The 24,129-nt window shown below is 39.3% G+C and overlaps 1 protein-coding gene across 3 annotated transcripts in view; it reads right to left on the bottom strand.

The window, feature by feature from the left end:
• The window catches only part of DGKB (diacylglycerol kinase beta), a 396,795-nt gene that overhangs the window by 257,722 nt on the left and 114,944 nt on the right, over positions 1–24,129 (bottom strand). For all 3 annotated transcript variants that reach the window (XM_075827771.1, XM_075827769.1, XM_075827770.1), the window contains exons 5-6: positions 6,125–6,278; positions 1,650–1,793 (exon numbers count right to left, since the gene is read on the bottom strand). In XM_075827771.1, coding sequence (XP_075683886.1) covers positions 1,650–1,793; positions 6,125–6,278 — 298 coding nt within the window. The remainder of the gene's footprint in view (positions 1–1,649; positions 1,794–6,124; positions 6,279–24,129) is intronic.

A 24,129-nucleotide genomic window follows, 5' to 3' on the forward strand; every position in this document is an offset into this window, starting at 1 on the left:
ACGTTTTCTACTGCTTTACGTTAATAGAAGTGACTTTTCCAGAAACTATTTATAATATTCTTCTGTGTACTTTATACTAATGACAGGAATGTTGATTGGAACTGTGTATTGAAGAAAAGGGATGTAATCATTGATGTCATCCAGCAGAGGGCGCTGTCTTCCAGAAAATTATCAAATCTTGTCAGTAGTCTTCAAGTCAGGTAAAGATGGCACCGGCCTGTTATTTACTACATGCTATGGCCAATGATTTTAAGGATTTGGCTATACAGTGACTGTAATCACATGACTCTATACAGTGCCTGTGTTTACATGATTCTATACAGTGCTTGTGAGTACATAACTCTATACAGTGCTTGTGATCACATGATTCTATACAGTGCCTGTGATCACATGGCTCTATACAGTGCCTGTGATCACATGACTCTATACAGTGCCTGTGATCACATGATTCTACACGCTGAACATTTCTGTTTTAATTTGCCACATAGCACCACAAATATCTTCGAAGAGTCCAGAAAGCCACAACCTGCAAAGGCCAAATTTCACAATGTGTATAACAATATATAAATGAGAGATATATTTCAACCAGCATCTGATAAAACAGAAAGTCGAATAATCCAGACTAAAACTGCAATATAATAAAACAAAAATGATTGGAGAAAATGTTGCGTTAAAATGGTTCTCCGCTTTGAACAATACATACTTGTTTGAAAGATCCCTTAAAAAATAATAATCACAGAGTGTCTTCTTGCTGGGACCCCCAGCGATCACATGTAATCTGTGGTAAATCTGACAGTAAGTATTCAATTTCCCTGCAGCGCCACCACAGGGGAAATGAAGCATTACAGAGTAATGTGTAATACAGGACATGTCCTCCAGAGAGAGAGAGAGAGAGATGCTCTATGTAACCGCTCTCTACTCTGACCAAGAGATGAGGATCCTGAACAGAGGACCCCCCTCTAATAACGCAGAATTTCCTAAAGGGTGGTATCAAAATGGGTTTTCTAAACTAGACAACCCCTTCAACATTTATTTTTTTGCACTCTATTGCACTTTATTGACTATTCGATAACATAGATCATCTGATAGTCATGAGCCAATCAAGTCTTATTGACGTCGGATTATAGGACTATATATATATATATATATATATATATATATATATATATAATTCCTTTAATCTGGCATCAAAGGGCCCAGTTTACTTAACGTCCATAGAACTGAATGAAGAAAGTGCAGCCACCTCTCCAATAATTCTCCGCCTGAATGCGGCGACTGGCGGCCGTCTCACCAAGCAGGATCAAGTTTGGGGGACCCTTGTTCTCCGCATAGGTCCTGGAGGTGGGACCTTTATCTATCACACATTTATGGGATATCCTTCGGATATGCAATAAATGTGGGAGATGTGAATTATATTTGGTTCTCTCAGCTGGTGATTTTCGACATTATACTGCAGTTCCATCCAGTGCCGGAAAATGTCTGGATTATCAGATGCAGGATGATAGTAACATTTCCGTGTATTATATTTTATGGGATTAGTTACATTACACTATTACTATATTCTATTTTGCATTATATTATACTATTTATTATATATTATGATATAAAACCCACTTTTCGGGTTCAGTGTAGGTTCTGGTTATACTCACACTCCAGCTTATCCTCGGGTCGTCCTCTTTCCAGCAGCGATAAATAACACACAATATCTTTCAGCTGGATGACGTCAGGAGGCCGCAGGGACACCGGGGACGAAGATCGCGATGAGCTGTTACTTTTATAATTCATGCGGAGACCTGCAGGGTGAAGAACAATGTCACTGGGACGCAGAATACGGATGTTGTGTGTACAGGGGGGGTCGTCTGCAATAAGACACAATGACATATTTACCGACTGTCCCTATTTTTTAAGTGGAACCCTGGCAAATTTTTGTTCCGGACACTGTCACGCAAATGCAGGGGTGGATTTAAGGGGCAGCGTTTTTGGCAACCCCCTTTAATTCACTGCCAGTATTTGTTGCTTTTTTTTTTTTTTGCTTAAATCGACCATTATTTATTGGATTCATATTGATATCATTCACCGCTCTTCGCTCCTCTTCCTCAGTCCAATAGCTGACTACTGCCAAGGTGTGTGCGGGGCGTCTGGAGCTGAAGAAGACCTGGAGCTGCAGAAGAGGAGCCAGGAGCGGGGAGCAGTAAATAGAAGGGGGGGGGGTCTAACTTGCAGGGCCGGATTTTGGAGTCTGGTTTGGGGTCTGAGAATTCTGGAGTTTAAATTCTGGGGTCTGGACTTGAGTCTGAATTTTGGGGTCTCCGGGCTTTATAAAAATTGCAAATTTTAGCTGCAAATGGGGTCAGATAGCAAAAATAAGTTAATGTTAACCTTCTTATCCCGTTGCTACTCCAGCGCCACCCATTCATAGTCCCACTCCCACGCCATTCTCATTTACATTGGCTGGAGATGTGATGTCCCATATTGGCAAATGACCGCTTCAGCCAATCACTGGCCACAGTGTTCTTATGCCGTATCACCAATGTTGGCAATCCCCTTCCTCTATACTATCTTCACTGTAAGCTCCTTATAGTGAGGACAATATACAGGGAATATTTTGAGGAAAAATAATATTTTCAGTGCGTTAAAAAAAAAACTCTGGCGGCATGCTGGGTATTTCTGTCAGAGGGTTTCCATGCTGGCGGGTCCCAATGAAATCAATACTTCACGACCATTTTTGGTTTAAGGGCCACATTGACCAATTGAAAAAGCAGGTTAAGACATCTTCTGACTTGTCTTTGAGACATTTGTATTTGCGATCTTTAAATGTGCATTACAGTCCCATTTATTTCAACTGGAGAACCATCCTCAAAGGTCGCGGATCCAAAGATCTTCAAGCTAAAAGCTGAAGGGCCAAGATTTTGGGAAAATAACGCCAGGTTCTTCATTCTAGCAATACAAGGAGTTCCAGGTCATGGACACCACTGATGACATCTTCTGACATTTCTCAATGGCATGTCAGCAGATCTACAGGTGGACCTTCACTGGAAGCTTCACCTCTATCTATCTTCTAATAAGCCATGAAGACATGTCAGAAGATGTCACTATTGCAGGCCCATGTGCTTAGCACCCACTCATCACTAAAATGACGAGGCAGGTAGCTTAAAGATCTCTGAATGTGCATTACAGTCCCATTCATTTAAACAGGAAACCCATCAAGATCGGGAGTCCAAAGATCTCCAAGTCTATGGGCTATGGCTCTCAGGAAAGGCCTGCAGGTCCTCCATATTCTAGAAGTTGCAGAAGTCACAGCTCATGGGTCCCACTGATGACATCTTCTTAACTCTCATGTGAGTACACTTGAAAATTCACCTCTGATATGCCGTGTGAGAAGATGTCAATGGTGGAGACATGTGATCTGTAACCTCCATGTTTTCTAGAATGGGAAGCCCTTTCGGTGCCATGTTCCTACAACTTCTGCCTGACCTCCATTACCGAACACTTGACTGCTTGACTATGTTTCCCCAGCTTAATGTCCCACCTTCACTGGTACATATGTTCTGTTATCGACTGTCTGAGGTATGGTGGCTATGGGCAAGGATACAAACTCATTGTATCTGGTTCCACCTCAATTAAACATTATCCAGGGAATCAAACACTGGACCAGTTTAGGACACCTACATTTTCGGACCAGCTGAGTCCTATTGGCGAATTTTCCCATCTAGTTCAAGGAGTTTTTTTTCCTTGGATATATCATAAATGAGATCATTACAGCCTCATGGACATGTCAAAGATATCTACAAGTAGACCTTCTCTCGAAGGTTCACCTTTATCTTCTGATATCCCATTGAGACATATGAGAAGAAATTATTGGTGGGACTATGTGAGCTGGGACCTCCATGATTGCTAGAATGACCCCCTAGTGCTCTACCAGGTGCCATGCCCCTACAGCGTCACTCAGATCTTTTTGTATCTCTTGGCTATGTTGACGGGGCTCACACCGAAGGCAATGGGGCTGTAATGCACTTACCAATATTATTATAATAAGTACTATTATTAGGTAATGAAGAAGGATCTGGAACAACTTGCAAATGTACATGGAAGAAATTGATGCAGACATTTTTGAGATCATGAATAATATTTATATAAGGCCAACGAACCCTCGAATAATTATCATAAAATAATCACTGTGCCAGTAACAATCCCATCGAAGATCTTCTCCTTGATATAATATGACAAGCACCTGACAGTGTTAAGCAGTCTATTGTCTCTTCCTTCAAGATTCACTAACACGGATGGGTAATTACATATTTACACCAAGCAGAGGGAGACAACCAGTCTATCAGTAGGAGTCATAACTGTGGGAACGCCATTTACAGAATAGGATAATTGCCATAGGAATAAAAACGTGACATTAGTGAGTCTTGTCTTCGGCTGCGCATTTCGCAAAAACAAATACAGACTTTAATAACTGCTCCATCCTTCCTTGTACGGTGCTTGTTATTGTCTCTGCTCTCCCCAAACTTATTCATATGGGTAAAGTATATATATTAACCCTCCACTTACCTAAATTAACTAAACAAAGCCGTGTACGCCTAAATGTCAATATAAACCTACAGATTATTATTAGAGTAAAAAGCAATTCATAAAATCTTCTACAGCGCACCATGTGGGAAGGAGTGGTATTGCAAGTAAAGCATAATCTCCATTATTTATCGATTTGCTGATAAATGCACAATTTTTCCTGCATTATACCTACAGGTACTGTAAAGGATCTGCCAGGCACAGCTTCTGTGTATATGCCCATAGGTAATCAGTCTGCACCTGCTTCTATGTCTGTGAGACTGACTCCATCTTCCACCACTCAGGATGGCAGGCTTAGGAGTGGGAGAGCCTATCAGAGCCTGGCCAGACGGAGCTAGCTCCCGCCCTCTGTCTATTTATACCTGCCTTTCCTGTTCCTCCTTGCTTGTGATGCTTCTCGTGTGGTTTCCTGGCCCTGCTGCAGCTTCTGAACTATTTGACCCTGCTTCATATGACCCTGGCTTACTGACTACTCTCCTGCTCTGCGTTTGGTACCTCGTACACTCCTAGTTTGACTCGGCTTGTTCACTACTCTCCTGCTCAGCGTTTGGTACCTCGTAAACTCCTGGTTTGACTCGGCTCGTTCACCACTCTTGTTGTTCACGGTGTTGCCGTGGGCAACTGCCCCATTTCCCTTAGCTTTTTGTACCCTTGTCTGTTTGTCTGTCGTGCACTTACTGAGCGTAGGGACCGTCGCCCAGTTGTACCCCGTCACCTAGGGCAGGTCGTTGCAAGTAGGCAGGGACTGAGTGGCGGGTAGATTAGGGCTCACTTGTCTGTTTCCCTACCCCCACTATTACAGGTACCCTAGAAAACTATTGTTAAATATTTACCAGTGTGTTTCAGGACCGATCAGATGATATGATGAAGCAGCAGTGAAAATAAGAATAGGGACAGGCCAAAACTTCCAAAACTGTGTTACTTACTCTCAGGATACCACTATGGGTAAAGATAGGGGTGTAACTATAGGGGGAGCAGAGGTCTGGTACCTAATGGCCCCACTGCTACATAGGAGTCATCAGTATTAGACATGGCACATGAAGATTGGGCTGCCCTGGATCAGATTTTGGGAGCCTGGATCTTCAAGTTACGACTATGGGTGACGCTGCTTATACGTGTTTCATTTGTATAATCACTCCTTTGTCATTTGTACTGTAGTAGCCATTTTTTGGTACATTCACCCTGTGTGTACATTGGAGTGCTTGGCTAAAAGGGGTAATATTTTTAAGTGTTTACTTCCCACTAATCTAATAAAACACTTAAAAAATGATTATAGATATTCATTGCTTTGGCATTGGTAGCAACATGATAACTATGAATAATAAATGATGGTCATTTTTACATTATACCCTACTTGCCATACCATGTCTGACCATGCGGTGTGCTGTAATGGTATATAGGTCCATGAGCGAAAAGGAGCACAGTGCAGTATCATTCAATCAGAGGCCACATAATAATACTCTTAGCCTGCACCTAGTCACAAAAATATTTAAGACATATACTGCATTCTCAATGTGAAGAAAAGATGCCCAAGACTATAATCATAACCTACCACCAGAGAGAAGTGCAGATTTACTCTGCATTGAAGGGCTTGGATTGTGGAACCGGTTACTAAATGACATGAACAGATGTTTGCAGAATTCATTAGGCAAATCAACCTCCAGAAATGTCTTCATGAATAACTGGAAACCTTCAAAGTCGATTGCCTATTGATAAATAAAATGTAGAAAGAAAGTAAGCATCGAAAGTCAACGTACTAATCATATAAACGACAAGTATCACTAAAAAAGAGGTTTCTTTCCTCTCCTCTTCCCTGTCAGACCTGCTAAATAATACCTTATATGAAATGCCATGAAAGGAAGTGACAACTACCCTAAGAAAATTTCTGTTTCTCTAAAATAGTTTCCACCTTTTAGGCCTATTTAACTATTAATATATATACGCTAATGTAACCTTCTATGGAAGCTACTATAACATGGCCCCCTATGTACAAGAATATAACTACTATAATACTGACCCTATATACAAGAATATAACTACTATAATACTGACCCTATATACAAGAATATAACTACTATAATACTGCTCCTATATACAAGAATATAACTACTATAATACTGCCTCCTATATACAAGAATATAACTACTATAATACTGCTCCTATATACAAGAATATAACTACTATAATACTGCCTCCTATATACAAGATTATAACTACTATAATACTGCTCCTATATACAAGAATATAACTACTATAATACTGCTCCTATATACAAGAATATAACTACTATAATACTGCTCCTATATACAAGAATATAACTACTATAATACTGCCTCCTATATACAAGAATATAACTACTATAATACTGCTCCTATATACAAGAATATAACTACTATAATACTGCTCCTATATACAAGAATATAACTACTATAATACTGCTCCTATATACAAGAATATAACTACTATAATACTGCCCCCTATGTACAAGAATATAACGACTATAATACTGCCCCCTATATACAAGAATATAACTACTATAATACTGCCTCCTATATACAAGAATATAACTACTATAATACTGCTCCCTATATACAAGAATATAACTACTATAATACTGCTCCCTATATACAAGAATATAACTACTATAATACTGCCCCCTATATACAAGAATATAACTACTATAATACTGCCCCCTATGTACAAGAATATAACTACTATAATACTGCTTCTATATACAAGAATATAACTACTATAATACTGCTTCTATATACAAGAATATAACGACTATAATACTGCTCCCTATATACAAGAATATAACTACTATAATACTGCCACCTATATACAAGAATATAACTACTATAATACTGCCCCCTATATTCAAGAATATAACTACTAAAATACTGCACCCTATATACAAGAATATAACTACGATAATACTGCTCCCTATATACAAGAATATAACTACTATAATACTGCCCCTATGTACAAGAATATAACTACTATAATACTGCCCTCTATGTACAAGAATATAACTACTATAATACTGCAACTATATACAAGAAAATAACTACTATAATACTGCCCCTATATACAAAAATATAACTACTATAATACTGCCCCTATATACAAGAATATTTCTACCATAATACTGCCCCTATATACAAGAATATAACTACTATAATACTGCTCCCTATATACAAGAATATTACTACTATAATACTACCCCTATATACAAGAATATAACTACTATAATACTGCCCTATATACAAAAATATAACTACTATAATACTGCCCCTATATACAAGAATATAACTACTATAATACTGCTCCTATATACAAGAATATAACTACTATAATACTGCCTCCTATATACAAAAATATAACTACTATAATACTGCCTCCTATATACAAGAATATAACTACTATAATACTGCTCCCTATATACAAGAATATAACTACTAGAATACTGCCCCTATGTACAAGAATATAACCACTATAATACTGCCCCCAATATACAAGAATATAACTACTATAATACTGCCCCTATATACAAGAATATAACTGCTATAATACTGCTCCTATATACAAGACAAGAATATAACTACTATAATACTGCTCCTATATACAAGAATATAACTACTATAACACTGCTCCCTATATACAAGAATATAACTACTAGAATACTGCTCCTATATACAAGAATATAACTACTATAATACAGCCTCCTATATACAAGAATATAACTACTATAATAGTGCTCCCTATATACAAGAATATAACTACTATAATACTGCTCCTATATACAAGAATATAACTACTATAATACTGCCCCCTATATACAAGAATATAACTACTATAATACTGTCCCTATATACAAGAATATAACTACTATAATACTGTCCCTATATACAAGAATATAACTACTATAATACTGCTCCTATATACAAGAATATAACTACTTTAATACAGCCTCCTATATACAAGAATATAACTACTATAATACTGCATCCTATATACAAGAATATAGCTACTATAATACTGCTCCTATATACAAGAATATAACTACTATAATACTGCCCCTATATACAAGAATATAACTACTATAATACTGCCCCCTATATACAAGAATATAACTACTATAATACTGCCCCCTATATACAAGAATATAACTACTATAATACTGCTCCTATATACAAGAATATAACTACTATAATACTGCTCCTATATACAAGAATATAACTACTATAATACTGCCCCCCTATATACAAGAATATAACTACTATAATACTGCCTCTATATACAAGAATATAACTACTATAATACTGTCCCCTATATACAAGAATATAACTACTATAATACTGCTCCTATATACAAGAATATAACTACTATAATACTTCCCCCCTATATACAAGAATATAACTACTATAATACTGCCTCTATATACAATAATATAACTACTATAATACTGCCTCCTATGTACAAGAATATAACTACTATAATACTGCCCCCTATATACAAGAATATAACGACTATAATACTGCCCCTATATACAAGAATATAACTACTATAATACTGCCCCTATATACAAGAATATAACTACTATAAGGGCATGGCCAGACGTGGCGGAATTGCTCTGGAAATCCGCAGCGTACACGTTTCTCCATTGCCTTCCACAGCTTTTTAGTAGGGTTCGTTTACATGTTGCGGACAATTCCGCTGCGGAGCATAGGCTGCGGTGCGGAATTTGGTGTCCGCAGCATACAATGGTTGTTGCGGACGTGTGGCGGACTGGTTGCGGACTCATTGCGGAATTTCTCCATTGACTTCAATGGAGATTCAAAATTCCGCAATGAAGTCTGCAGATGTTATGTGTGCTGCGGAGCGTATTGGTTTTTTAACATGACATTACTTCATTCTGGCTGGACCTATGTATTTCTAGGTCTACAGCCAGACTGAGGAAGTCAATGGGGCTCCCGTAATTACGGGTGACTACGTCTGTGCAACCATAATTACGGGTGACTACGTGTGTGCACCCGTAATTACGAGAGCGTAGCTAGGCGACGTCAGTAAATAGTCACTGTCCAGGGTTCTGAAAGAGTTAAGCGATCGGCAGTAACTGTTTCTGCACCCTGGACAGTGACTACCCATCACAATATACATCAACCTGTTAAAAAAATAGAAGTTCATATTTACCGAGAACTCCCTGCTTCTTCCTCCAGTCCGGCTTCCCAGGATGACGTTTTAGTCTAAGTGACGGCTGCAGCCAATCACAGGCCAATCACAGGCTGCAGCCAATCACAGGCCAATCACAGGCTGCAGCCAATCACAGGCCAATCACAGGCTGCAGCGGTCACATGGACTGCCGCGTCATCCAGGGAGGTCGGGCTGGATGGCGAAAGAGGGACGCGTCACCAAGACAACGGCCGGTAAGTATGAAATTCTTTTACTTTCACTAGGGAAAGGGCTGTCCGTTCTCTCTATCCTGCACTGATAGAGAGAAGGGAAGTACTTTCACCTCAATACGCAATGGCCAGTCAGCATCAATTTAATGCCCATTTTGGGCAGAGCCGCAACAGAATCTGCAACGCAGATTCTGTGCGGCATTGATGCGGACAGTTGCGGAAGAAATATGCCACGTCTGGGCATGCCCTAATACTGCCCCTATATACAAGAATATAACTACTATAATACTGCTACTATATACAAAAATATAACTACTATAATACTGCTCCTATATACAAGAATATAACTACTATAATACTGCCCCCTATATACAAGAATATAACTACTATAATACTGCCCCCTATATACAAGAATATAACTACTATAATACTGCCCCCTATATACAAGAATATAACTACTATAATACTGCTCCTATATACAAGAATATAACCACTATAATACTGCTCCTATATACAAGAATATAACTACTATAATACTGCCCCCTATATACAAGAATATAACTACTATAATACTGCTCCTATATACAAGAATATAACCACTATAATACTGCTCCTATATACAAGAATACAACTGCTATAATACTGCCCCTATATACAAGAATATAACTACTATAATACTGCCCCTATATGCAATAATATAACTACTACAATACTGCCCCTATATACAAGAATATAACTACTATAATACTGCCCCTATAGACAAGAATATAACTACTATAATACTGCCCCTATATACAAGAATGCAACTACTATAATACTGCCTCCTATATACAAGAATATAGCTACTATAATACTGCTCCTATATACAAGAATATAACTACTATAATACTGCTCTGCTCCTATATACAAGAATATAACTACTATAATACTGCCCCTATATACAAGAATACTACTACTATAATACTGCCTCCTATATACAAGAATATAAGTACTATAATACTGCCTACTATGTACAAGAATACAACTACTATAATACTGCCCCTATATACAAGAATACAACTACTATAATACTGCCCCTATATACAAGAATATAACTACTATAATACTGCCCCTATATACAAGAATATAACTACTATAATACTGCCCCTGTATACAAGAATATAACTACTATAATACTGCTCTGTATATTCAAGAATATAACTACTATAATACTGTTCCTATATACAAGAATATAACTGCTATAATACTGCCCCCTATATACAAGTATATTGTAAAGGATCTGCCAGGCACAGCTTCGGGGTTAACTTCCATAGGTAATCAGTCTTCACCTGAGTCTATCTCTCTGAGACTGACTCCAGCTTCCACCACTCAGGCTGGAAGGCTTAGGAGTGGGAGAGCCTATCGCAGCATGGCCAGACTCAGCTAGCTCCCACCCTCTGTCTATTTATACCTGCCTTTCCTGTTCCTCCTTGCTTGTGATTCTTCCCGTGTGGTTTCCTGGCCCAGCTACAGCTTCTGACTATTTGATCCTGCTCCATACTGACCCTGGCTTACTGACTACTCTTCTGCTCTGCGTTTGGTACCTCGTGCACTCCTGGTTTGACTCGGCTCGTTCACCACTCTTGTTGCTCACGGTGTTGCCGTGGGCAACTGCCCCATGTCCCTTAGCTTTGTGTACCCTTGTCTGTTTGTCTCGTGCACTTACTGAGCATAGGGACCGCCGCCCAGTTGTACCCCGTCGCCTAGGGCGGGTCGTTGCAAGTAGGCAGGGACAGAGTGGCGGGTAGATTAGGGCTCACTTGTCCGTTTCCCTACCCCTATCATTGCATATATAACTACTATAATACTGCTCCTGTATACAAGAATATAACTACTATAATATAGCCCCTATATACAAGAATATAACTACTATAATACTGCCCCTATATACAAGAATATAAGTACTATAATACTGCCCCCTATATACAAGAATATAACTACTATAATACTGCCCCTATGTACAAGAATATAACTACTATAATACTGCTCCCTATATACAAGAATATAACTACTATAATACTGCCCCTATATACAAGAATATAACTACTATAATACTGCCTCCTATATACAAGAATATAACTACGATAATACTGCCTCCTATATACAAGAATATAACTACTATAATACTGCTCCTAAATACAAGAATATAACTACTATAATACTGCCTCTATATACAAGAATATAACTACTATAATACTGCTCCTATATACAAGAACATAACTACTATAATACTGCCCCCTATATACAAGAATACAACTACTATAATACTGCCCCTACATACAAGAATATAACTACTATAATACTGCCCCCTATATACAAGAACATAACTACTATAATACTGCCTCTATATACAAGAATATAACTACTATAATACTGCTCCTATATACAAGAACATAACTACTATAATACTGCCCCCTATATACAAGAATATAACTACTATAATACTGCTCCTATATACAAGAATATAACCACTATAATACTGCTCCTATATACAAGAATACAACTGCTATAATACTGCCCCTATATACAAGAATATAACTACTATAATACTGCCCCTATATGCAATAATATAACTACTACAATACTGCCCCTATATACAAGAATATAACTACTATAATACTGCCCCTATATACAAGAATATAACTACTATAATACTGCCCCTATATACAAGAATGCAACTACTATAATACTACCTCCTATATACAAGAATATAGCTACTATAATACTGCTCCTATATACAAGAATATAACTACTATAATACTGCTCTGCTCCTATATACAAGAATATAACTACTATAATACTGCCCCTATATACAAGAATACAACTACTATAATACTGCCTCCTATATACAAGAATATAAGTACTATAATACTGCCTACTATGTACAAGAATACAACTACTATAATACTGCCCCTATATACAAGAATACAACTACTATAATACTGCCCCTATATACAAGAATATAACTACTATAATACTGCCCCTATATACAAGAATATAACTACTATAATACTGCCCCTGTATACAAGAATATAACTACTATAATACTGCTCTGTATATTCAAGAATATAACTACTATAATACTGCTCCTATATACAAGAATATAACTGCTATAATACTGCCCCCTATATACAAGTATATTGTAAAGGATCTGCCAGGCACAGCTTCGGGGTTAACTTCCATAGGTAATCAGTCTTCACCTGAGTCTATCTCTCTGAGACTGACTCCAGCTTCCACCACTCAGGCTGGCAGGCTTAGGAGTGGGAGAGCCCTTCGCAGCATGGCCAGACTCAGCTAGCTCCCACCCTCTGTCTATTTATACCTGCCTTTCCTGTTCCTCCTTGCTTGTGATTCTTCCCGTGTGGTTTCCTGGCCCAGCTACAGCTTCTGACTATTTGATACTGCTCCATACTGACCCTGGCTTACTGACTACTCTTCTGCTCTGCGTTTGGTACCTCGTGCACTCCTGGTTTGACTCGGCTCGTTCACCACTCTTGTTGCTCACGATGTTGCCGTGGGCAACTGCCCCATTTCCTTTAGCTTTGTGTACCCTTGTCTGTTTGTCTCGTGCACTTACTGAGCGTAGGGACCGCCGCCCAGTTGTACCCCGTCGCCTAGGGCGGGTCGTTGCAAGTAGGCAGGGACAGAGTGGCGGGTAGATTAGGGCTCACTTGTCCGTTTCCCTACCCCTATCATTGCATATATAACTACTATAATACTGCTCCTGTATACAAGAATATAACTACTATAATATAGCCCCTATATACAAGAATATAACTACTATAATACTGCCCCTATATACAAGAATATAAGTACTATAATACTGCCCCCTATATACAAGAATATAACTACTATAATACTGCCCCCAATATACAAGAATACAACTACTATAATACTGCCCCTATGTACAAGAATATAACTACTATAATACTGCTCCTATATACAAGAATATAACTACTATAATACTGCTCCTATATACAAGAATATAACTACTACAATACTGCCCCTATATACAAGAATATAACTACTATAATACTGCTCCCTATATACAAGAATATAACTACTATAATACTGCCCCTATATACAAGAATATAACTACTATAATACTGCCTCCTATATACAAGAATATAACTACTATAATACTGCCTCCTATATACAAGAATATAACTACTATAATACTGCTCCTATATACAAGAATATAACTACTATACTATAAACCCCCTATATACAAGAATATAACTACTATAATACTGCTCCTATATACAAGAATATAACTACTATAATACTGCCTCTATATACAAGAATATAACTACTATAATACTGCTCCTATATACAAGAACATAACTACTATAATACTGCCCCCTATATACAAGAATATAACTACTATAATACTGCCCTGTATACAAGAATATAACTACTATAATACTGCCCCCTATATACAAGAATATAACTACTATAATACTGCTCCTATATACAAGAATATAACTACTATAATACTGCCCCTATATACAAGAATATAACTACTATAATACTGCTCCTATATACAAGAATATAACTACTATAATACTGCTCCTATATACAAGAATATAACTACTATAATACTGCTCCTATATACAAGAATATAACTACTATAATACTGCCCCTATATACAAGAATATAACTACTATAATACTGCCCCTATGTACAAGAATATAACTACTATAATACTGCTCCCTATATACAAGAATATAACTACTATAATACTGCCCCTATATACAAGAATATAACTACTATAATACTGCCTCCTATATACAAGAATATAACTACTATAATACTGCCTCCTATATACAAGAATATAACTACTATAATACTGCTCCTATATACAAGAATATAACTACTATAATACTGCCTCTATATACAAGAATATAACTACTATAATACTGCTCCTATATACAAGAACATAACTACTATAATACTGCCCCTATATACAAGAATACAACTACTATAATACTGCCCCTACATACAAGAATATAACTACTATAATACTGCCCCTATATACAAGAATATAACTACTATAATACTGCCCCTATGTACAAGAATATAACTACTATAATACTGCTCCCTATATACAAGAATATAACTACTATAATACTGCTCCTATATACAAGAACATAACTACTATAATACTGCCCCCTATATACAAGAATACAACTACTATAATACTGCCCCTATATACAAGAATACAACTACTATAATACTGCCCCTATATACAAGAATACAACTACTATAATACTGCCCCTATATACAAGAATATAACTACTATAATACTGCTCCTATATACAAGAATATAACTACTATAATACTGCTCATATATACAAGAATATAACTACTATAATACTGCCTCCTATATACAAGAATATAACTACTATAATACTGCTCCTATATACAAGAATATAACTACTATAATACTGCCTCTATATACAAGAATATAACTACTATAATACTGCTCCTATATACAAGAACATAACTACTATAATACTGCCCCTATATACAAGAATACAACTACTATAATACTGCCCCTACATACAAGAATATAACTACTATAATACTGCCCCCTATATACAAGAACATAACTACTATAATACTGCCTCTATATACAAGAATATAACTACTATAATACTGCTCCTATATACAAGAACATAACTACTATAATACTGCCCCCTATATACAAGAATACAACTACTATAATACTGCCCCTATATACAAGAATACAACTACTATAATACTGCCCCTATATACAAGAATACAACTACTATAATACTGCCCCTATATACAAGAATATAACTACTATAATACTGCTCCTATATACAAGAATATAACTACTATAATACTGCTCATATATACAAGGATATAACTACTATAATTATCTTTTTTATTTGAAAACTTGCAACAAATTATTACAATACCTTTGCAATACACTCATAACAGATAAAGAAAATAAACATTTGTCTCTTAATAACATCACAATAATTAAACAAACCATAATATATGAATATTGCTCCAGTATAGATTGTTTCAACTATTTTTCATGATATTATTCTAGACAGTATTACAGGAGAGTTCTTCTTTATTGGTGACCGGGCAGCATCGCGCACACCACAGAGGGTACACGGTCACCACATTTATGACGTATAGTGAACCTCTATGATATGAACGGAGTTCGGGGTAGAAGTCTCCATACAGCAGCAAAGAGCTTCACTGTCCCACTAGATGTGGTGACTGCAGGGACACAGCAGGGACATTACTCTGTACATAAGTCTCTTGTATAAAGATGTCATTGGTTTTGTCGTCAGACAGACGCTGGAATATCGCATGCCGCCTGCTCCTATTCTTCGGACTGTTCACATTAATAGAGGTGATTTTCAGCCTCATCCTGGTTACATGTCTTTCCTACTTTTTTTCCTTCTTCCACTGCTATGTCCTGTAACACCCCATCTTTTGGTGGACATTGGGGGGTCAGCGTCTTCATCCTGAGGTTCGTCATCTGGGTTGTGTGAGGAGACTTGCTCCATCTCTGCTTCTTCTTCCTGGTCATCTTCCCCCAGCGCACAGTAACGTCCCCCAGTTATCGCCAGCACTGGAGACTCCGGTGATTTCTTTGCAGCAGTGATTTTTTTCCTAGAAGAATCATCTGTTTTACTTCTCCTTTTAACCGTCTGAAATCCCTCCTCATCGATACTGGTCGCTGTGGCTGGATCAGCTGGTTTTTTACTGGTCGCTTCGGCTGGCCCAGCTGGTTTTTTACTGGTCGCTGCGGCTGGATCAGCTGGTTCCTTACTGGTGTCGGGCAGATGTTTGGTGACAGAGTGACTGGATATTTTGCTTTTAGCATGACCTCTATTTTCAGTGGCTGGTGACACTTGTGCAGCATCCATAGATGGGACATTCGTCTCTGGAGCAGGGTCTCTGGTACTTTGGCTCACATCCTCGCTGGGACTTCCAGGTTCTGGGGTTGTATCTACACATCTGGAGACATCCTCCTGGTCTTCCTCCATGGCTCCTTTAAAGGTCTCCTCCTTATTATGCTCTGCATGCGGACACTCCCGGAATGTATGTCCAGGTCCTAAGCACAGGTTACAGATGACAGGTCCTGTACAATCATCCTTCACATGCCCAAACTGACCACATAGTGAGCACTTAATACGGGAACAGTTGAATGCCAGGTGTCTGCCCCCACATCTATGGCACAGTCGCGGTTGACCAGGGTAGTAACATATGCCTCTCTCCGAGCCCAGGTAGAAGGAGTGCGGCAGATGTCTGGTCACTCCATTCTCCTGAACCAGCTGGATCTTGACAGAATATCCTCCATTCCAGATCTCCTCCTCATCATAGATCTTTGTTGGCAGCCTCTTCACCTCACAATATCTGCTCAACCAGTGCTGCAAATCTGCCAGAGCCACCACCTCAGACTGGAACAGGACGGTGGCAGTGACTACCTGGGGTTTAGTCAGCTGGATGACATGTAGATGCTCCCACATCGCGTGCTCCTTTGTATCATTATAAATACTCCAGAATAAATCTAGACTATATTGCAGCTTGAAACTGATGTCATAATTCCTGCTGGAGGGAACGTGGATCAGAGCGAACACCTCAGAAGCTTTAAACTTCATAAACTCCTTCAACAAAACTTTCCCAATGTAGAGTCTGGAGGGGAGGTTTTCCTCTGGTCCGGAGTACCTGATTCTGACCGCGTTCCTCCTCTGAGGTGGGGGGTTAGTCGGTCTTGTGACGCTGGAGAACAGTCTCCTGTACTGAGGTCTGTCAGCAGGTGGGTCAGGACTGGACCTCTCCTCAGCTGATTGTACTGCAGATCCTCCTGTGTCTGCTCCTGATCGCTGTGTAACCTGCACTCCATTCACTGACACTGCGGACGGCTGAACCTCCAGAACAGGGTCTGCAATATCCGCCTCAGCCTGTGCCGCTGGTTCATCAGATAGACTGTCAATCACCGCGCTGAGCGAGGTCTCACTTACAATGTCAGTATATGTGGCACTTTCTTGCTCACTCCCAGGAGTGCCACTCGCATTCACTTCATCAGTACTGCACATAGAGTCTACTGCAGTTAACCCCTCGTCAGCTGGCACACATTTCTCTGCAGCTTTAGCAGCATTTGTGTTGGCTGATTGCACAGACCCCACACATGATGAGAGATGTGATCCTCCAGCCACTGCACTCTCATATCTTCCAGGGTTTCCCTGTGCCACAATATTATACACAGTCTTATAGTCAGTGTCTTTTTTTGCAATGATATTTTTTCTCTTCACAGTTTGGGCTCTGGTCTCCCTTTTGTTCTCAATTGCCCAGTTCTTTATTTTGGGTACTGTGCATGATTCTTTCTGCAATCTCTCCTTCAATATCACCAGCTCACGTGTGCAAACATCCAGACACTCACATTTCATCAGCTTTGCCTTTGGATCAGTCTCTTGGTTAATTTCAGTTCTCAACTTGCGAACTTGCATTTCCATTTTAAAGATATTTTTCTTTGTCATTTTTGTGCACAATTCACCAACATCATGAGATTCAGTTGACTCACCAGCCACCATTTCCAGATCTTCACCTCCACCATCTCCATGCTGCAGGCCAAACTCCAGACTCTGGGCTTTCCCAGGATCATCAGCCCAGGACCCCTCCCCTCCACCTGGGTCAGAAGCCATGCATAGTCCTAACAGGGAGCTCACAAGCACACGTCTATCCTCTCCTATGGACAAGAATATAACTACTATAATACTGCCCCTACATACAAGAATATAACTACTATAATACTGCCCCCTATATACAAGAATATAACTACTATAATACTGCCCTGTATACAAGAATATAACTACTATAATACTGCCCCCTATATACAAGAATATAACTACTATAATACTGCTCCTATATACAAGAATATAACTACTATAATACAGCCCCTATATACAAGAATATAACTACTATAATACTGCTCCTATATACAAGAATATAACTACTATAATACTGCCCCTATATACAAGAATATAACTACTATAATACTGCTCCTATATACAAGAATATAACTACTATAATACTGCCCCTATATACAAGAATATAACTACTATAATACTGCTCCTATATACAAGAATATAACTACTATAATACTGCCCCTATATACAAGAATATAACTAATATAATACTGCTCCGTTATACAAGAATATAACTACTATAATACTGCTCCTATATACAAGAATATAACTACTATAATACTGCCCCTATATACAAGAATATAACTACTATAATACTGCTCCTATATACAAGAGTATAACTACTATAAGGGCGGGTTCACACATGGCGGAATTTCACTTAAATTCCGCTGCGGACACTCCGCAGCGTTAATCCGCAGCGGAGCCGTTTCTCCATTGACTTTCACTTTAATTTAGCAGTGTTCGTTTACACGATGCGTACAATTCCGCTGCGGAGCATAGGCTGCGGAGCGGAATTTGGTGTCCGCAGCATGCTCTGTCTGTTGCGGACCAGTGGCGGACTCATGGCGGAATTTCTCCATTGACTTCAATGGAGATTCAAAGTTCCGCAATGAAGTCCGCAGCTGTCATGCACATGTCATGTGTGCTGCGGATGCGTCTTGCTTTTTTAACTTGACATTTCTTCATTCTGGCTGGACCTATGTATTTCTAGGTCTACAGCCAGACTGAGGAAGTCAATGGGGCTCCCGTAATGACGGGAGCGTTGCTAGGAGACGTCTGTAAATAGTCACTGTCCAGGGTGCTGAAAGAGTTAAGCGATCGGCAGTAACTGTTTCTGCACCCGGGACAGTGACTACCGATCTCAATATACATGTATCTGTAAAAAAATATATAAGTTCATACTTACCGAGAACTACCTGCGTCTGTCTCCAGTCCGGCCTCCCAGGATGACGATTCAGTGTAAGTGACGGCTGCAGCCAATCACAGGCCAAGCACAGGCTGCAGCGGTCACATGGACTGGCGCGTCATCCAGGGAGGTCGGGCTGGATGCCGAAAGAGGGACGCGTCACCAAGACAACGGCCGGTAAGTATGAAAGTCGTTTACTTTCACTAGGGAAAGTGCTGTCCCTTCTCTCTATCCTGCACTGATAGGGAGAAGGGAAGCACTTTTCCCGCAGTCCGCAGCAGCTAGTCCGCATCAATGTACTGCACATTTTGTGCAGATCCGCAGCAGAATCTGCAACGCAGATTCTGTGCGGCATGGATGCGGACAGTTGCGGAGGAATTCCGCCATGTGTGGTCATGCCCTAATACTGCCCCTATATACAAGAATATAACTACTATAATACTGCTCCTATATACAAGAATATAACTACTATAATACTGCCCCTATATACAAGAATATAACTACTATAATACTGCTCCTATATACAAGAATATAACTACTATAATACAGCCCCTATATACAAGAATATAACTACTATAATACTGCTCCTATATACAAGAATAGAACTACTATAATACTGCCCCCTATATACAAGAATATAACTACTATAATACTGCCCCTATATACAAGTATATAACTACTATAATACTGCCCTGTATACAAGAATATAACTACTATAATACTGCCCCCTATATACAAGAATATAACTACTATAATACTGCTCCTATATACAAGAATATAACTACTATAATACAGCCCCTATATACAAGAATATAACTACTATAATACTGCTCCTATATACAAGAATATAACTACTATAATACTGCCCCTATATACAAGAATATAACTACTATAATACTGCTCCTATATACAAGAATATAACTACTATAATACTGCCCCTATATACAAGAATATAACTACTATAATACTGCTCCTATATACAAGAATATAACTACAATAATACTGCCCCTATATACAAGAATATAACTACTATAATACTGCTCCTATATACAAGAATATAACTACTATAATAATACTGCCCCTATATACAAGAATATAACTAATATAATACTGCTCCGTTATACAAGAATATAACTACTATAATACTGCTCCTATATACAAGAATATAACTACTATAATACTGCCCCTATATACAAGAATATAACTACTATAATACTGCTCCTATATACAAGAGTATAACTACTATAATACTGCCCCTATATACAAGAATATAACTACTATAATACTGCTCCTATATACAAGAATATAACTACTATACTACTGCCCCTATATACAAGAATATAACTACTATAATACTGCTCCTATATACAAGAATATAACTACTATAATACAGCCCCTATATACAAGAATATAACTACTATAATACTGCTCCTATATACAAGAATAGAACTACTATAATACTGCCCCCTATATACAAGAATATAACTACTATAATACTGCCCCTATATACAAGTATATAACTACTATAATACTGCCCCTATATACAAGAATATAACTACTATAATACAGCCCCTATATACAAGAATATAACTACTATAATACTGCCCCTACATACAAGAATATAACTACTATAATACTGCCTCCTATATACAAGAATATAACTACTATAATACTGCCCCCTATATACAAGAACATAACTACTATAATTATCTTTTTTATTTAAAAACTTGCAACAAATTATTACAATACCTTTGCAATACACTCATAACAGATAAAGAAAATAAACGTATGTCTCTTAATAACATCACAATCATTAAACAAACCATAATATATGAATATTGCTCCAGTATAGATTGTTTCAACTATTTTCCATGATATTATTCTAGACAGTATTACAGGAGAGTTCTTCTTTATTGGTGACCAGGCTGCATCGCGCACACCACAGATGGGACACGGTCACCACATTTATGACATATAGGAATCCTCTATGATATAAACTGAGTTCGGGCTAGAAGTCTCCATACAGCAGCTGAGAGTTTCACTGTCCCACTAGATGTGGTGACTGCAGGGACAGGGGCACAGCAGGGACATTGCTCTGTAGATAAGTCTCTTGTATAAAGATGACATTGGTTGTGTTGTCAGACAGACGCTGGAATATCGCCCGCCGCCTGCTCCTATTCTTCACACTGTTCACATTGATGGAGGTGATTTTCAGCCTCATCCTGGTTACATGTCTTTCCTACTTTTTTTCCTTCTTCCACTGCTATGTTCCGTTACACCCCATCTTTTGGTGGACATTGGGGGGTCAGCATCTTCATCCTGAGGTTTGTTGTCTGGGATGTGTGAGGAGACTTGCTCCATCTCTGCTTCTTCTTCCTGGTCATCTTCTCCCAGCGCACAGTAACGTCCCCCACTTATCGCCAGCACTGGAGACTCCGGTGATTTCTTTGCAGCAGTGATTTTTTTCCTAGAAGAATCATCTGTTTTACTTCTCCTTTTAACCGTCTGAAATCCCTCCTCATCCATACTGGTCGCTGCAGCTGGCCCAGCTGGTTTTTTACTGGTCGCTGCGGCTGGATCAGCTGGTTCCTTACTGGTCGCTGTGGCTGGCCCAGCTGGTTCCTTACTGGTCGCTGCGGCTGGATCAGCTGGTTCCTTACTGGTCGCTGCGGCTGGATCAGCCGGTTCTTTACTGTTCGCTGTGGCTGGCTCAGTTGGTTCCTTACTGGTCGCTGCGGCTGGATCAGCTGGCTCTTTACTGGTCGCTGCGGCTGGATCAGCTGGTTCTTTACTGGTGTTGGGCAGATGTTTAGATGTTTTGGTGACAGAGTGACTGGATATTTTACTTTTAGCATGACCTCTAGTTTCAGTGGCTGGTGACACTTGTGCAGCATCCACAGATGGGACATTCGTCTCTGGAGCAGGGTCTCTGGTACTTCGGCTCACATCATCGCTGGGACTTCCAGGTTCTGGGGTTGTAGCTACACATATGGAGACATCCTCCTGGTCTTCCTCCATGGCTCCTTTAAAGGTCTCCTCTTTATTATGTTCTGCATGCGGACACTCCCGGAATGCATGTCCAGGTCCTAAGCTCAGGTTACAGATGACAGGTCCTGTACAATTATCCTTCACATGCCCAAACTGACCACATAGTGAGCACTTAATACGGGAACAGTTGAATGCCAGGTGTCTGCCCCCACATCTATGGCACCGTCACGGTTGACCAGGGTAGTAACATATGCCTCTCTCCGAGCCCAGGTAGAAGGAGTGCGGCAGATGTCTGGTCACTCCATTCTCCTGAACCAGCTGGATCTTGACAGAATATCCTCCATTCCAGATCTCCTCCTCATCATAGATCTTTGTTGGCAGTCTCTTCACCTCACAATATCTGCTCAACCAGTGCTGCAAATCTGCCAGAGCCACCACCTCAGACTGGAACAGGACGGTGGCGGTGACTACCTGGGGTTTAGTCAGCTGGATGACATGTAGATGCTCCCACATCGCGTGCTCCTTTGTATCATTATAAATACTCCAGAACAAGTCTAGACTATATTGCAGCTTGAAACTGATGTCATAATTCCTGCTGGAGGGAACGTGGATCAGAGCGAACACCTCAGAAGCTTTAAACTTCATAAACTCCTTCAACAAAACTTTCCCAATGTAGAGTCTGGAGGGGAGGTTTTTCCTCTGGTCCTGAGTACCTGATTCTGACCGTGTTCCTCCTCTGAGGTGTGGGGTTAGTCGGTCTTGTGACGCTGGAGAACAGTCTCCTGTACTGAGGTCTGTCAGCAGGTGGGTCAGGACTGGACCTCTCCTCAGCTGATTGTACTGCAGATCCTCCTGTGTCTGCTCCTGATCGCTGTGTAACCTGTTCTCCATTCACTGACACTGCGGACGGCTGAACCTCCAGAACAGGGTCCGCAATGTCCGCCTCAGCCTGTGCCGCTGGTTCATCAGATATCAGACTGTCAATCACCGCGCTGAGCGAGGTCTCACTTACAATGTCAGTATATGCGGCACTTTCTTGCTCACTCCCAGGAGTGCCACTCGCATTCACTTCATCTGTACTGCACATAGTCTACTGCAGTTAACCCCTCGTTAGCTGGCACACATTTCTCTGCAGCTTTAGCAGCATTTTTGTTGACTGATTGCACAGACCTCACACATGATGGGAGTTGTGATCCTCCAGCCACCGCGCACTCATATCTTCCAGGGTTTCCCTGCGCCACAATAT

Source organism: Rhinoderma darwinii, chromosome 5 (assembly GCF_050947455.1).
Source record: "Rhinoderma darwinii isolate aRhiDar2 chromosome 5, aRhiDar2.hap1, whole genome shotgun sequence".
NCBI classification, from domain to species: Eukaryota; Metazoa; Chordata; class Amphibia; order Anura; family Rhinodermatidae; genus Rhinoderma; species Rhinoderma darwinii.